We start from the raw sequence: 14,431 nt of genomic DNA, 5'->3' as shown, positions 1-14,431 counted from the left end.
GGAACACGATTTTGTTTGGAATATGGTCACCCAACTTTCCTGGCACACTAGTCGACTGAAGGTCGCAATGGTCCGGGGGCCACGTTTTGGAACGGTTGCGACGACATGGAGAGCAAGGAAAGCAGGAGAGAGAGGAGGAATTCATGAGAGCTAAAGTGCAAGGAAGCGACTGGAATGCCAGGTGAGGATAGAGAGTGGCGAACCTGAGGCATCTGGTGCGAGAAGGAACAAGTAGAGGATGAGGCGGTAACTTCAGTGAGGGAAGAGAAAACGTGCGATCATAGTGATGGGTCAAGATGAGAGAGTCTGTGAAAGTCCAAGAACAAGATCGTTGAATGCGTCAATGTACCTGGCCGGTAATGAGTACCTTTTTGCATCCCCTGACCTGTTGACGGCTAATGGATCTGAGAAACAGGAGCCAACAAGCGATGAGGATAAGGAGAAAGTTTCACGGATAATTGGCCACTCACTCACTCTCATTGACTTTGTGCGATGATCTTCAATCGAAGTTTTCTCGTCGTCTTATTTCTGCTTGCTGCCTTCCTGAGGAAAAGCCATGGCTTTTTCCCAACTGCTCCTCTCCATGGTTTGTTGAGACCAAGTTTCACCCATCAAAACACGATCCAGGATAGGAAAGTAAGCACACGACATCTTCGATGGGGAATGCAAATATTTGATCAGCAAAAAGTTATACAAGAAGATCAAAACGGTCAGAGCTACCACGAGGTCATGAGACAGCGAAAGGAGGCAGGAGGTCTCCCTAGACATATTGCGATCATCATGGATGGGAATCGAAGATACGCAAAAGCCTTGGGGAAGCCGAGCAGGTCTACCTTGCCGACATGGATCAATGTCTAACCTCCATCCCTATAGTTTTGGCCACCTGAAAGGGAAGGAGCGTCTGGAGCAAGTGAGTGAATATCGGCCGTACTGGAATGTTCTTCTCTTCTTACAGACCTGCACATCAATAGGTCATCCGTTGGGTGCTGGGTGAACTTGGTATCCAGTACTTGACAGGTAAGAGAAGATCAAATGATCGAATGATATCATGGCCTGAAGGATTGGCTTGCCTGCCTTCCTGCCTGCCTGCTGTCCTTCGTTCCTTCCTATCTGCCTGCCTGCCTTGCTGATTGTTTACAGTATTTGCGCTGTCAATGGAAAACTTGCAGGGGCGAGCTCAATGGGAGGTTGAAGAGGTTTGTAGCTCAGAGAACGAGCGTGCTTCCTCTGACTCGGACTTCAGCTGCTCAACCTGATGGCATTGGGGTTGGAGCAGGTGAAGAGGATGGGTGCTGCTGCTGATGGTTGGTAAGTGGCTTCCGTAGATATCAAGAGACAGGGAGATCGCGGACAAGAAGATCAAGGTGCGGGTTGTGGGCGCGTTGGAGAGTTTGCCCTCTCGCCTGCGACGGGCAGCGGAGGAAGCAGAGGTAGACCTTACGGAGCTGACGATGGTTGGGCTGAGAAGGAGGTGCTTTGCAGAGATTTACGGAGAGAGGAGGAGAAGGGGGCACGTTAACTATCTGCATCGGATATGGCGGGAGGCAGGAATTGCTACAAGCAGGTCCTTTGCAGCTCTCTCCGGATACTTGTAGCACTGAAAGCTCGTGCTCCCCCCCTTGCTGCAGTCAAAAAACTGGCGAAAGATTATGCTGATGGCTCGATCGCTCTTGAATCGATCGACGAGTCGAGTATGAAGCAACATCTTTATACGCCAGACATTCCAGGTGCTGAGATTCGCTCTTTGCCTTCCCCTCTCCTCTTTTCCTCTCCTCTAGTCTGCTGATCTTTGCCCTGTCCCCCTCTCTTTCTCTCCTTCCTCTCCTGCCTGTTATGCCTGTCTTCGCTCAACTGCTCTCGTTAGATCCGGACCTCATGATACGCACGAGCGGCGAGCAGCGCATCTCAAACTTCATGCTGTGGCAGGTTGCAAGAAACGTGTCGTCGTGTCTTGATCGGTCTGCTTACTCTTCCCAGGCCGCCTACTCAGAGCTTTACTTCTCGCCTCTACCATGGCCGGAGTTCGATGAATGTACACTCTCTTCCTTCCAATGACGCGGGCGGAACTGAGAGCCTGCTGACAGGGGCCCTCATCGGCGCACTGGACGATTATCTCTCGAGGACTCGGCGATTTGGTCATTGAGAGGAGGCAAAGGAAGAAAAGAAGGAAAAGAGTAGACTGAGACGATGCGATAGACGTGTATGCGATATGATGATAAGGTCTCAGTGTCAGGAATCAATCAGATGGAACGTCCTTCCACTCCCTCCACTTGCCTCCCCCCTCATCTCAAGTTAGTGACAAGTTATCTCCAACCGCAAGTTGAAGTTCACCAACCAGAACTCGACCATGACAAGCTCCGTTATTGAGCTACGCTGCCAATGACTTGACGGACGGTGGGGGGAAGGGGTTAAGAGAGTCGGGAAGAAAAGGCGTTGGAAGGGAGGGGTTCGTCCCATTCCTCCACCCACTTCCTCTTCCACTCCTCCTCCTCCTCCTTGTTCTTCAGTCGTGAATCAAGTCTTTTTTCTCTTACCGTAGTTTTCTTTAGCATCGTCTCGTATCACCCTCCATCTCCCTGGCAAACCTTAACCAAAGTAGAGATCAACCGTGCGCTCGCATACTTCCTTCACCTTGCAGCGTCCTGAAAGACTTGCGATCAAGAAATTCAACTCGCATGTTCGTCATGTCAGGGCGTGGAGGGTGGTTGGCGTAGTCGAGGACAGCGATGAGGCAAACGGCTCCATGAGGCCCGATGAACGCGCGACCAAGGCAATTCAAGCACATCCATCACGTGAGGAGCATTCTTGCTGAACCCCTCCCTTCGAACGATCCTCCGGGCCAGGTCGTTGATCATGGCAGCGTGTCCCCTCAGTTTGCAGACTGCCTTGTCTCCCGCTACTAGACCAAGACTTTGTTGGAAGGAAGCGCCATGCTGAGCCGTGTCGGCAAGCTTATCCGGCAGAGACGGGTCGATGACGACGCTCGCCAACAGCTCTGCGATGTAACTTCGAAGGAGAGCGCTCTTCTCCCCAGGAATGTCATTAGATGTTGCGAACAGCCGACTGGCATGCGGACCCCCAGCCCTATCTATCTCCCTGCTGCTCTCATGACCTTGGCAGCCATCTCAGCGTACCAAGGATAGCTCTCATGGAGCTGGAACCCGACTCTGAGAGTGTCTGAGAGGGGAACAAGAGCAACGATGTCTCCTCCTCGTCTAGCTTCTCTCGTTCGAAGCCCTCTCACTTGCTTACTCCCCCCTACCGACGTGAAGAGCTCAAGGCTGTCGCTGTTGGCTCGCAGGAGGGAATCAGAGTCTGGTGATGAGTGTCGACTCGTGTTCATCTCCATCAACCTTTCCTTGTCATTCTTGCAGCAAGGGACTCGTGTTCATCTCCATCAACCTTTCCTTGTCATTCTTGCAGCAAGGCTGTATGAAGCCTGTTGAGCTTGGCAGAAGCAGTTTCCTGCAGGAGAATGAGCACGAGCATCTCACGAAACAGCTTTTGTGTTGCCTGAGGCCACGACGCCACGCCATGGTTGTTTCTGGCGGTGAAGGCAGAGAGAGTGCCATGCATACAGATCTTCACCACCTTGGAGTAATCTCTGGTATGGCTGGATGAGATGAATGATATGCCATCGCGGTGTGAGCAGCAAGTTGGCCATGTTGAGGCGATGCAAACCATGAATAGGGATGTAGATGTGAGCGATACCTGGGAGGAGGAGGAGTCTGAGAAGGAAATTCAGCTCATAACATGTAGACGTACCATGAGCTAGATAGTATTTCAGTGTTTAGAGACAATATCCGGGCGCAGTGCAAGTTTGGATTTTGAGGTTTTATTGGTTTTCAGTCTGTCACGGGGATGAAAAAAATCATCGCTGCTGATGTTAAAGGAGGGTACCACGATGAGCCTATCACTTCGAATCTGAGTTCATTGCAGTATGATCAATTCATCGTCGCTCCTCCTCGCCGTCAGCTGTTCTTCTTCCGCCTTCACCCGTGCTGTTCCTCTTCCGTCTTCCGAAGCCCCGATGTATGTTTTCTGCCCTGTGTAAAAGAATTTTTTTATTTCTTTTTTTCAAGTCGGCCCGCAACTCGATGAGCGGACTCACGTCCAACAGAGGGTAGGGTCATGCTGTCCAACAAAGTCTTACTGGTAGGGGTATATGTGTGACAAAATAGGGGTAGGGGGTACGAGCGCTCTCCCGAAATGAAGGGGTAGGGGTACAAGCGATATACGACAGAAGAAGGGGTGTATGTATGCCAATGGCAGAATCCGTTCCAATGAATGAGGAGAGGAGGAGTGTGGATGGATACGGAGGCGGAGGACGGGAGGAAGGAAAGACTAGGAGCAGAGGAGATCATGTCTAGGGAGAATGGAGCAGAGGTTGTTCTATCTCAGAAGTATAGGAACTAGCGGTGATTGAAAGGGCCTGCATGCGGACACTGAAGACGAGGCACAGCAAATCCAAGGAGAGGAGGACCAAGTTGAGAGAGTGAGAAGAATAGAGAGCTGAGTTATGTAGAGAGAAAACGTGCAGATGAGCGGACGGGGGCAGAGTGAAGACAAGAGACGTGGAGACCTGGAGAGGGGAGAAAAGCAGTGGACAGGTGGAGTCGACGAGGGTAGTATGATGTGATGGGGTTTGTCCGAGGGCATATCACGTAGCAGCTGTTGGGCTCTACTTTCGTCCTTGTTCTTATTTTCACCGATCATTTTTGCAGACCTGCTGACGGGGCTGTCTCCTTCAGTGGAAAGATGTCAGGGTTCGGTAGTGATGCCTATCGGCTAAATCCGACCGAGCAAGACTCTGACACCAAGACTGCCCGAGAAGAGTTCAAGTCACCTGCGACAGAGAATCCCACTAATCCTGCAATGAAGGCTGTTGCTTGCTCCGAAGAATTCGAGAACTCCCTGGCTACTATCCAGGACCAATGCTCTAGGCTAAGTAGCATTCTTGGCAGATCAGTTCTTGATACAGAGACGGAGATGTTTTCATCCAATTTCAAGACAAGGTCGACTGTAGGGATTATGTTGACTGGCTGCATCATTGAAAACTTAGTAGTCGGTGGACCTGCATACAATTCCCAGAAGTTGAGCAGAGGGGATAAAATAGTTAAAGTAGACGACAAGGCCGTGAACTCTGACAACGTAGCATCGGAACTTGTCGGGTCAGATCAGCCGGGAAGCGAGGTATTTATCGAAGTTCAAAAGCCTGGTGGCATGATATCGACTGTGAAACTATCACGCGTTGCAACCAGAGTGATTGCTGATCGACATGCTCTGTTTGAACTGTTTACAACTTGCAAGAATCGTGCCCGCCAAAGGGATGACAAATTGCTCTCTGATACAATCAACAAATCAATAGATCTATGGACGAAGATGGTCTTGGCTGATCAGGAGCATGATGATACTATCGCGAGCAATGTTGCTTTGCTGCAGGTAAGGATCTTCGTCAATGCTTGATTCTGTGTGAATTGTACGTTTAAGGAACAATCTATGTCTGCTGTACAAGAACTTAACAAACAAATAGAAGATCTTCGGTATTATGTGGGTCCTCTGAAATCTGCTGAGGAGGTTACTCTGAAGACTTGAATTGTATTTCTTTTCTGAATTCTGTTCTGGTCTAGCTCAAGCTTAGCATGGAAGCTCTGCAACAAGAATACCAGCAGAATTCGAGAATGTTGAAATTGGAACTTCAAAACACCAAAAAGCAACAGAAAGAAAACAAGCAAAAAGCAAATGAGCTACAAAGGGAGGTTGATCGCCTCACCGCTGTCGAAGATCAACACAAAGACCTGATGATGAGTTTCGAGTGTTTGAAAATTGAACTTGAGCAACATCATCACTTGCTGACCAAGGTAGAGGGCGATTTTCCCAATTTTGTACAAGACTTCTCAGAAGTCTTACACAGCAACGTGTCTTTATCTGATCGACTAAAGCAGGCCGAAGAGACTGTTTCAGATCTAAAGAGGCAGCTTGAATCTGCTCAGAATGAACTTGCCGTGAAGCAACGAGACAATGACAAACTGAATGATGCCGTTCAGGGGATGAACATAAGATTGTCGAAATTCCTTGGTTTGCATTGTTGATATGGAGTTACTGTGTTCGACTGACACCTATGGTCCAGATTTGAATGATGTCTTGAAGCATTGTGAGTATGACTTGATTGTGATGGTCACCGATTTGGATTTTGTTCGAAGAAGAATGGATGAAGAACAGAGGTTATCTAAAGAGGCCTTGTTCAGCGCATTTGAAATCCGAGAGAAAATCAATGCATGTGAAGAAAGCGATCATATGGTAAGGGAACAGCTCGATTTGTTGAGATCTTCAATCATGCAGACGATAAAAGATAGATCTCAATTATTTGAACGAGCGAAACAACAAGATCAAAGGCTGAAACAAAACTCTGAAACTATAAAACAATTAAACATGGAAATAGATCAGCTCAAAATTGAACAACAACAGAAGCAATTAATTCATCAAGCTCTCCAGGAAGCAAAGCAAGAACTTCTGAATCTTCACAAAAAAGTATTTCAAACGGAACAAGCCTTCCAAACTTTGAAATCTGAACTTGATCAAGCCAAGAACAGGGAGGCTGAGCTGCAGAAACGCCTCGAGACAGCAGCGCAGAGGCTCGAGGAGGAGCAGGCGACGAGCGCCAGGCAGCGGGAGGAGGCAAGAAGGCTGACCGAGGCAGCCGTTGCAGCTGGGAAGCAGATGCACGCGTCGATCTGCAAGCAGGCACGGGGGGCGGCCAGCAGCGGGGTAGGGATAGAGCTTGGACGGGGAGAGTCCGGGTCAGGGCCGGTAGTAAGCCAGGTGGCAGAGGGGAGCGCAGCGGCAGCGGCGGGGAAGATACGGGCCGGGGACGTGCTTGTGGAGGTAGACGGGAGAAACGCGAAAGGCCAGGAGGGGCATGGAGACATGCTTGTTGGACCGGTAGGGAGCCTGGTACGTCTGAAGCTCCGCCGAGGCGGGGGAGGGGAAGGGTATGAGGTCAGCCTGGTCAGAGGCGGCGGCGAGGAGGACGTCGGGAGCCTGCTGGAGAAGACTGCAGAGGCGTGTGGGGAGGGGGAGAGGCTATGGGACGAGCTGAGCAGGCTAAGGAGGGCACTGGAGGCAGAGACGGCCGAGCGTCGGAAGGACGGGGAGTCATGGGAGGCAGTACGGGAAGATCTGACGCGGGAGCTGGAGAAGGCGAGGGCGGACTTGCAGGAGGTACGAGAGAGGCACGCGATATCGGTGGAAAGGGCGAGGAAGCAGGAGATGGAATTCGCTCGCAAAGAAAAAGCATATTTGAATCTCTTTGTGCAAGCTCGGGAGATGAGAGTCAGTTTCACTGATACGTTCAAGGACAAGGTAAATGAAATGCACCATACCCTGATGGAAACGCAGACCTGTGTAAACATCGAAATCGAACATTTGAATCAAAAGTATCAAACGTTAAGAGAAGACTTCAACGGAACAGCAATATCCCTAGAACTATGCAGACAAGCTCTGGATGCCTTGAAGGCACAGAAGCGAGGGCTGGAGGAGCGGCTAGAGGCCAGCGAGAGGGAGAGGCGGGGGCTGGAGGAGCGAACCCGAGCCGGAGAGGATCAGCGACAGGAGCTGGAGGGGCGGGTTGCAGAGCTCGAGAAGGAGAGGAAGTCCTTGAGACAGGAGGTCGGGGAGCTCAGTCGGCGGGAGGGGGAGGTGTCGAGGGCGCTGGAGGGAGCGAAGGAGGAGGCACGAAGGCTCGAGGGCGAGCTTGAGAAGGCACGAAGGCAAGCAGGGAGGGAACAGGCACGGCTTACAGAGGAGCTGGAGCGACTGCAGAAGGAGTTTGGAGAGAAGGCGAAGCGAGGCGAGGAGCTGATGGAGACTGAGCGGGCGTTGATGAAGGAGCTCGAGCACGCCAAGAACAGGGAGGCTGAGCTGCAGAAACGCCTCGAGACAGCAGCGCAGAGGCTCGAGGAGGAGCAGGCGACGGGCGCCAGGCAGCGGGAGGAGGCAAGAAGGCTGACCGAGGCAGCCGTTGCAGCTGGGAAGCAGATGCACGCGTCGATCTGCAAGCAGGCACGGGGGGCGGCCAGCAGCGGGGTAGGGATAGAGCTTGGACGGGGAGAGTCCGGGTCAGGGCCGGTAGTAAGCCAGGTGGCAGAGGGGAGCGCAGCGGCAGCGGCGGGGAAGATACGGGCCGGGGACGTGCTTGTGGAGGTAGACGGGAGAAACGCGAAAGGCCAGGAGGGGCATGGAGACATGCTTGTTGGACCGGTAGGGAGCCTGGTACGTCTGAAGCTCCGCCGAGGCGGGGGAGGGGAAGGGTATGAGGTCAGCCTGGTCAGAGGCGGCGGCGAGGAGGACGTCGGGAGCCTGCTGGAGAAGACAGCAGAGGCGTGTGGGGAGGGGGAGAGGCTATGGGACGAGCTGAGCAGGCTAAGGAGGGCACTGGAGGCAGAGACGGCCGAGCGTCGGAAGGACGGGGAGTCATGGGAGGCAGTACGGGAAGATCTGACGCGGGAGCTGGAGAAGGCGAGGGCGGACTTGCAGGAGGTACGAGAGAGGCACGCGATATCGGTGGAAAGGGCGAGGAAGCAGGAGGCCGAGGCCGAGGAGAAGCTGGAATCTGTACTCGGGCACATGAAGGGGATCCAGAGAGCCTCGAAGGGCTTCTTGGCAGAGAGCATGGAGCGGCTCGGGCAGCTTGAGAGGAACTTGACGAGCTTAGAGGATGAAGCGACGAGGGAAGCCAGGGCGAAGATGGAAGGCCTAGAGGCTGAAGCAGCGGCCAAGGAGGCGATGCTCAACAAGGCACGCAACGATCTTGAGGAGCTGGCACAGGCATGCGAGGCACTCAAGGCACAGAAGCGAGGGCTGGAGGAGCGGCTAGAGGCCAGCGAGAGGGAGAGGCGGGGGCTGGAGGAGCGAACCCGAGCCGGAGAGGATCAGCGACAGGAGCTGGAGGGGCGGGTTGCAGAGCTCGAGAAGGAGAGGAAGTCCTTGAGACAGGAGGTCGGGGAGCTCAGTCGGCGGGAGGGGGAGGTGTCGAGGGCGCTGGAGGGAGCGAAGGAGGAGGCACGAAGGCTCGAGGGCGAGCTTGAGAAGGCACGAAGGCAAGCAGGGAGGGAACAGGCACGGCTTACAGAGGAGCTGGAGCGACTGCAGAAGGAGTTTGGAGAGAAGGCGAAGCGAGGCGAGGAGCTGATGGAGACTGAGCGGGCGTTGATGAAGGAGCTCGAGCACGCCAAGAACAGGGAGGCTGAGCTGCAGAAACGCCTCGAGACAGCAGCGCAGAGGCTCGAGGAGGAGCAGGCGACGAGCGCCAGGCAGCGGGAGGAGGCAAGAAGGCTGACCGAGGCAGCCGTTGCAGCTGGGAAGCAGATGCACGCGTCGATCTGCAAGCAGGCACGGGGGGCGGCCAGCAGCGGGGTAGGGATAGAGCTTGGACGGGGAGAGTCCGGGTCAGGGCCGGTAGTAAGCCAGGTGGCAGAGGGGAGCGCAGCGGCAGCGGCGGGGAAGATACGGGCCGGGGACGTGCTGGTTGAAGTGAACGATGGTCGTGTGATGATGAAATCGGTCGAAGACTGTGACCGGATGATCACGGGGTCTGTAGGGAGCCTGGTACGTCTGAAGCTCCGCCGAGGCGGGGGAGGGGAAGGGTATGAGGTCAGCCTGGTCAGAGGCGGCGGCGAGGAGGACGTCGGGAGCCTGCTGGAGAAGACAGCAGAGGCGTGTGGGGAGGGGGAGAGGCTATGGGACGAGCTGAGCAGGCTAAGGAGGGCACTGGAGGCAGAGACGGCCGAGCGTCGGAAGGACGGGGAGTCATGGGAGGCAGTACGGGAAGATCTGACGCGGGAGCTGGAGAAGGCGAGGGCGGACTTGCAGGAGGTACGAGAGAGGCACGCGATATCGGTGGAAAGGGCGAGGAAGCAGGAGGCCGAGGCCGAGGAGAAGCTGGAATCTGTACTCGGGCACATGAAGGGGATCCAGAGAGCCTCGAAGGGCTTCTTGGCAGAGAGCATGGAGCGGCTCGGGCAGCTTGAGAGGAACTTGACGAGCTTAGAGGATGAAGCGACGAGGGAAGCCAGGGCGAAGATGGAAGGCCTAGAGGCTGAAGCAGCGGCCAAGGAGGCGATGCTCAACAAGGCACGCAACGATCTTGAGGAGCTGGCACAGGCATGCGAGGCACTCAAGGCACAGAAGCGAGGGCTGGAGGAGCGGCTAGAGGCCAGCGAGAGGGAGAGGCGGGGGCTGGAGGAGCGAACCCGAGCCGGAGAGGATCAGCGACAGGAGCTGGAGGGGCGGGTTGCAGAGCTCGAGAAGGAGAGGAAGTCCTTGAGACAGGAGGTCGGGGAGCTCAGTCGGCGGGAGGGGGAGGTGTCGAGGGCGCTGGAGGGAGCGAAGGAGGAGGCACGAAGGCTCGAGGGCGAGCTTGAGAAAGCACGGTTGCAGTTTGATCTTGACGTTGGTCTGCTGAATGAGGAAATTTTGACACTGCAGGATGAAATTGGCAAACGCAGTTCCCTGCAGAACTCTGTCTGTACAGTTGCCGGACATGCAGTTATGTATCAGTCGATTGTTGACATGTCGATTGGTCTAGATGTGTTGTCTCAATCCATCGAAGCGGTTTTGTCCGTTGTCAGTCAAGCTTGCATTGCGACCTCGAAGTGTGTTCATCAAAGATCCTCCAGCGATGACTCGAAGTCAGATATGCAGAAGGAGATGCAGAAGAAGGATGATCAGATTCAAGACCTGCTGATGAAGATGAAGGGCATGATTGATTTGCAAGTCTTGCAGCAGGAAAGAGACAAAGTCGAGAAGCTGCAAGCCGATCTGCAAACAGCACTGAATCTCGTCGGGCAGAAAGAAGGGGAACTGAAAGATTGTCTGGCTTCCTCAGCAAATCTACAGAACGAGCTGGCCCGGTTGAAGCAGGAGCTTGCGCTTGCCTTGGCAGAGCGGGACTTGTGCCCCAAGTGCAAGGCGAGTCGCTCGAAGCAAGAGGATGCGGAGAAGAACGAGATTGTACCCAAGAAGCCACCGCAGCTGTTCGGTGTGGGGATGAGGATTCGGGACACTCCGCCTCACTGCATCGCCGAGCTGCTCCCCAACGGGCCTTCACATAAGAGTGGGAAGATACAGGTGGGGGACGAGCTAGTGGCCATCAATGGGATACAGGTGGGTAGAAATCGTTTATAAGGGCTAGTGTGACAACTGACTGGATGCCCGCAGGTCGTAAACGAGGATATTGCTTTCATCCGCTCCAGGCTCACCGGCCATGCTGGCAGCTCCGTTACTCTGCAGCTGGCGAGGGGGAAGGAAATCTTTCAGGTTACTCTCACGAGAGGATGAGGGTTGGTTCAGCGCGTGTAGAACCTTCTCCTCCGGGGCCCGCCGTCATCGCCTTGCGCTGTCAGGTAGTTCTCCTCGAACTTGCCCAGGGTCAGTGCCGGGTCCCCGACCAGCCTTTTATGAAACTTGGGAACCAGCCTGCGAGCTTCTCGGATTGCCACAGCGCACTGAACCACCTTGACCATGTCCTCCCCCTGCTCCACTTCTATCGATGTGTGCTCCTTCTCCACATCACAGTCCAACTTGACCCGCCCGATGGAGTGAGCAGCTCCAGGCTTGTCCTGGCCCGGCCCGACCCTGACTAGGTTGACGAAGAGGCTCGTTGCGTTCTTGCCCGTGCTACTGAGCCCGATCTGCAGCGAGTCGAAACTGGTGACGATCTTCCAGCGCAGCTGCTGGAGGAGGGAGCCCTTGGCAAGCTCGTTGACCTGGCAGGCGAAGAGGAAGAAAGTCCCCCAGTGATCGCCTTCCCTCGTGATCATCCTTGCCTTGACGTGCGAGTTTGAGGTCAGCCACGTCACCACCTGCCCGTGGCAAGTTCCCTCCGCATCCATCAAGTCGACGTGGCTCTCAACCCACGTGAAGCTGTCGGAGTCCTTCATGCCCATCTCCATCGGGAACGTCCGCCATCGCAGCTCCATCGTCTCCTTTCCCGTGTGATCCACCACGACAGACCGATCCTGAGACAACTCGACGCTCGGGACCCTCAGCCTGTACGGGTATTTGCGCACGAGGTCTGTGGTGAGGGTGAAGGAGATGGTGCCCCAGTCGTTGACGTTTCCTCCTCCCTGCCTTGACGGCTTGTCGAGGAGGGGGAGGGTGAGGAGGCGACTGGTGTGGACGGGGCTGCTCTCCTTCACGATCCCCCGCAGCGACACCTCGGCAGAGCCCATGAAGTGATCGCGGCGGAAGGAGCGGTGCTTGTAGATGGTCAGCCGCACCACGTGGTCGCCGTTGTCAATCTCCATGGGGATCTCGGTGCAGCCGGCCCAGCGGATGACGCGGCCGTGGAACATGGAGGAGACGTTGCTGTGCGTCTGACTTTGCGGAGGCTGGGAGGAGGTGAGGAGCTGCTGGCCGTCGTAGTCGATGGTGAAGACAAGGTCCCGGTGCTCAGTGGACATGTCGATCTTCTGAGAGAGGATCAGGTCATGCAGGGCCAGCCGGTGGACCGTTCGGCTCGTCACACTCCAGGCCTCGGGGGTCGAGCGATCGTCTACGCCCGTGGAGGCCCTGAATCTTAGCTGTAGGAGAAGGGTGAGAAGAGATGGAGCAGGAGCAGGAGCAGGAGCAGGAGCAGGAGCAGGAGGAGAAGGAGCAGGAGGAGGGAGTTGACATGGATTAAGGGACGGCAGTTACCTTCAGCTTCCTCTTTGTCGACGCGCTTGTTGACTTGCCTTCGACTCGCAGCTGAAGCTTCTCCTTCACGTCTGATGCAAGATCCTTGTAGACGTGAGGATACATGTTGAACACGGTCCCTGTAAGAGATAGGAGAACATGTCATGGGAGGAGGACAGGGGAGAGAGAAGGAGAGCAGGAGAACGAGGGGAGGAGGAACGGCGGTAGTAGTGATCGATGGAGGGAGGGAGAGAGTTCCGTCAGAAAATCAAAAGAATTTTCTGTCCTCTTACCGATGACATTCTCCGTCAGCTCGAAAAATTTACATTCACCAAGGCAAACAACCTTCCGAACCGGCGCTGAGAATCCTGCCACCTCCCCGACAATCCCTTCATCCTCCTTCCACTCAACGACGTCGCCTGCAAGTATCGTCTCAGAGCCGAGTGGGTAGGAGGAGGAGCAGAAAGAGCAGGAGCAGGAGGGGAGGGAGGGAGGGAGGGGAGAGGGGAACACAGGGAAGTAGTAGGGAGCAGAACTTTCCTTGTGTCGACTCAACTTTGCAATGACCGGAAGAGAAGAGGTAGAGACTTCGCAGCTCGGCCGCATCCAACTTGTCCCCCCGCGCCAGCTGACGGCAGGAAACTCAGCGCTTGCAACTTCATCACCCCTTGACTTTGGGCTCTTCTCACCTTCACCTCCACCAGCCTCGTCACCAGCTCCGCCAGGCATCGCGCGTCTGCCCCCTGGAACATCTCCAGCCTCTGCAGGGTACTCCAGACGCTAACACCTCAGGTCAGGGCAGGTTGTCAAACACGCGAAGTTTAACCGCACCGCTTGTCACACCCAACCTTCTTCATAGCGTTGCTGACGACAGCATCTTTACAGCAAGTTAAATGCCCCATTCTCCCTCCCTGCTCCCTGCTTCCTCCCCTTCCCCTTCCTTCCTCCCTCCCTCCCTCCCTCCTCCTCACTTGCTGCCTCCTCTTACCTTCAGACGTCTCTGTCTCTGCCCCCTGCGAATGCTCGCCGAGCCATTCCGACAACCCACCACACTTGCCCGGGTGGTCCTTGCTCTTGTTCTGCTCCTCCTCCTGCCTTGCTGTGCAGGTGGAGGAGGATGCAGCTGCTCCGAGGATCAGCGCTCCCTCTCTTCTCCTTCTCACCATCGTCGCTTCACCTTGATCGTAGTTCTGGTGCCACTTCATGATCCTCTCAAGCCGCTCCCTGTTCTTGAGGGAGGCCAGCGGGTCGGAGAAACACCTTGAAGGAGAGGAGGTTAGCCCTGGAGGGTTGGCCCGCCTTGCCGCAGACCTCTCAACGATCGCAGGGTGCGTTTCAAGAGTTTTCAGCTTCCACGAGTCAACCCGACAAAGCAAGCTGAAAGCCAAGTCAAGAGGCAGGAGGAGGAGGAGGAGGAGGAGGAGGATAACCGGGGGGAAGGGGATCGATGAAAGGTAGGGAAAGAATAATGATGGAAGGAAAGTTGGGAAGGAGGGAGAGGAAAGAAATAGCAAGAGGGAGGGAGGGAGGGAGGGAGGGAGGGAAACTTCTCGGAAGAAGCCACCCAGCCCCCCTCTAGCCATCATGACCTGCCCGCGCCCTCGGCGCTTCCGCGGCACGAGCATGCGAGCAGACGCTCTCAGCGACTTTGTCGGCAGGCATGACGGAGGGATGAAGCCTGCAGTGAGCATGACGAGGCTGGAGAGCGCGGCAGCGAGCAGAACATGTTTCCTCCTGCAGGCCGCCATGGCTGGGG

At 55.1% G+C, this 14,431-nt stretch overlaps 3 protein-coding genes across 3 annotated transcripts; all 3 read left to right on the top strand.

Moving 5' to 3' along the window:
- Positions 1-556: 556 nt before the first annotated feature.
- On the top strand, positions 557-2,143 carry GUITHDRAFT_138320 (hypothetical protein; the record flags this gene model as incomplete). The annotated part of the gene is made up of 12 exons (XM_005833114.1): positions 557-586; positions 682-827; positions 874-910; positions 972-1,017; positions 1,141-1,196; positions 1,244-1,276; positions 1,326-1,430; positions 1,483-1,564; positions 1,629-1,727; positions 1,865-1,926; positions 1,978-2,032; positions 2,085-2,143. 12 exons carry the CDS (start codon positions 557-559, stop codon positions 2,141-2,143), a joined length of 810 nt encoding a protein of 269 aa, XP_005833171.1.
- A 2,615-nt stretch (positions 2,144-4,758) lies between these two features.
- GUITHDRAFT_138319 (hypothetical protein) lies at positions 4,759-5,466 on the top strand (the record flags this gene model as incomplete). Its single annotated transcript, XM_005833113.1, has 2 exons — positions 4,759-5,193; positions 5,443-5,466. The coding sequence occupies 2 exons, from the start codon at positions 4,759-4,761 to the stop codon at positions 5,464-5,466; spliced, it is 459 nt and encodes a 152-aa protein (XP_005833170.1).
- A 1,559-nt stretch (positions 5,467-7,025) lies between these two features.
- GUITHDRAFT_70658 (hypothetical protein) lies at positions 7,026-13,347 on the top strand (the record flags this gene model as incomplete). Its single annotated transcript, XM_005833112.1, has 5 exons — positions 7,026-7,221; positions 8,344-8,613; positions 9,790-9,948; positions 12,623-12,667; positions 13,127-13,347. Coding segments are annotated over 5 exons (891 nt in total), but the record flags the coding sequence as incomplete, so codon positions are not given.
- Between the last annotated feature and the right edge of the window lie 1,084 nt (positions 13,348-14,431).

This window comes from Guillardia theta (assembly GCF_000315625.1).
Source record: "Guillardia theta CCMP2712 unplaced genomic scaffold GUITHscaffold_31, whole genome shotgun sequence".
Classification (NCBI taxonomy): Eukaryota; class Cryptophyceae; order Pyrenomonadales; family Geminigeraceae; genus Guillardia; species Guillardia theta.
Note: the sequence above shows the minus strand (reverse complement) of the source record. Positions and strands in the feature narration are given on the sequence as shown.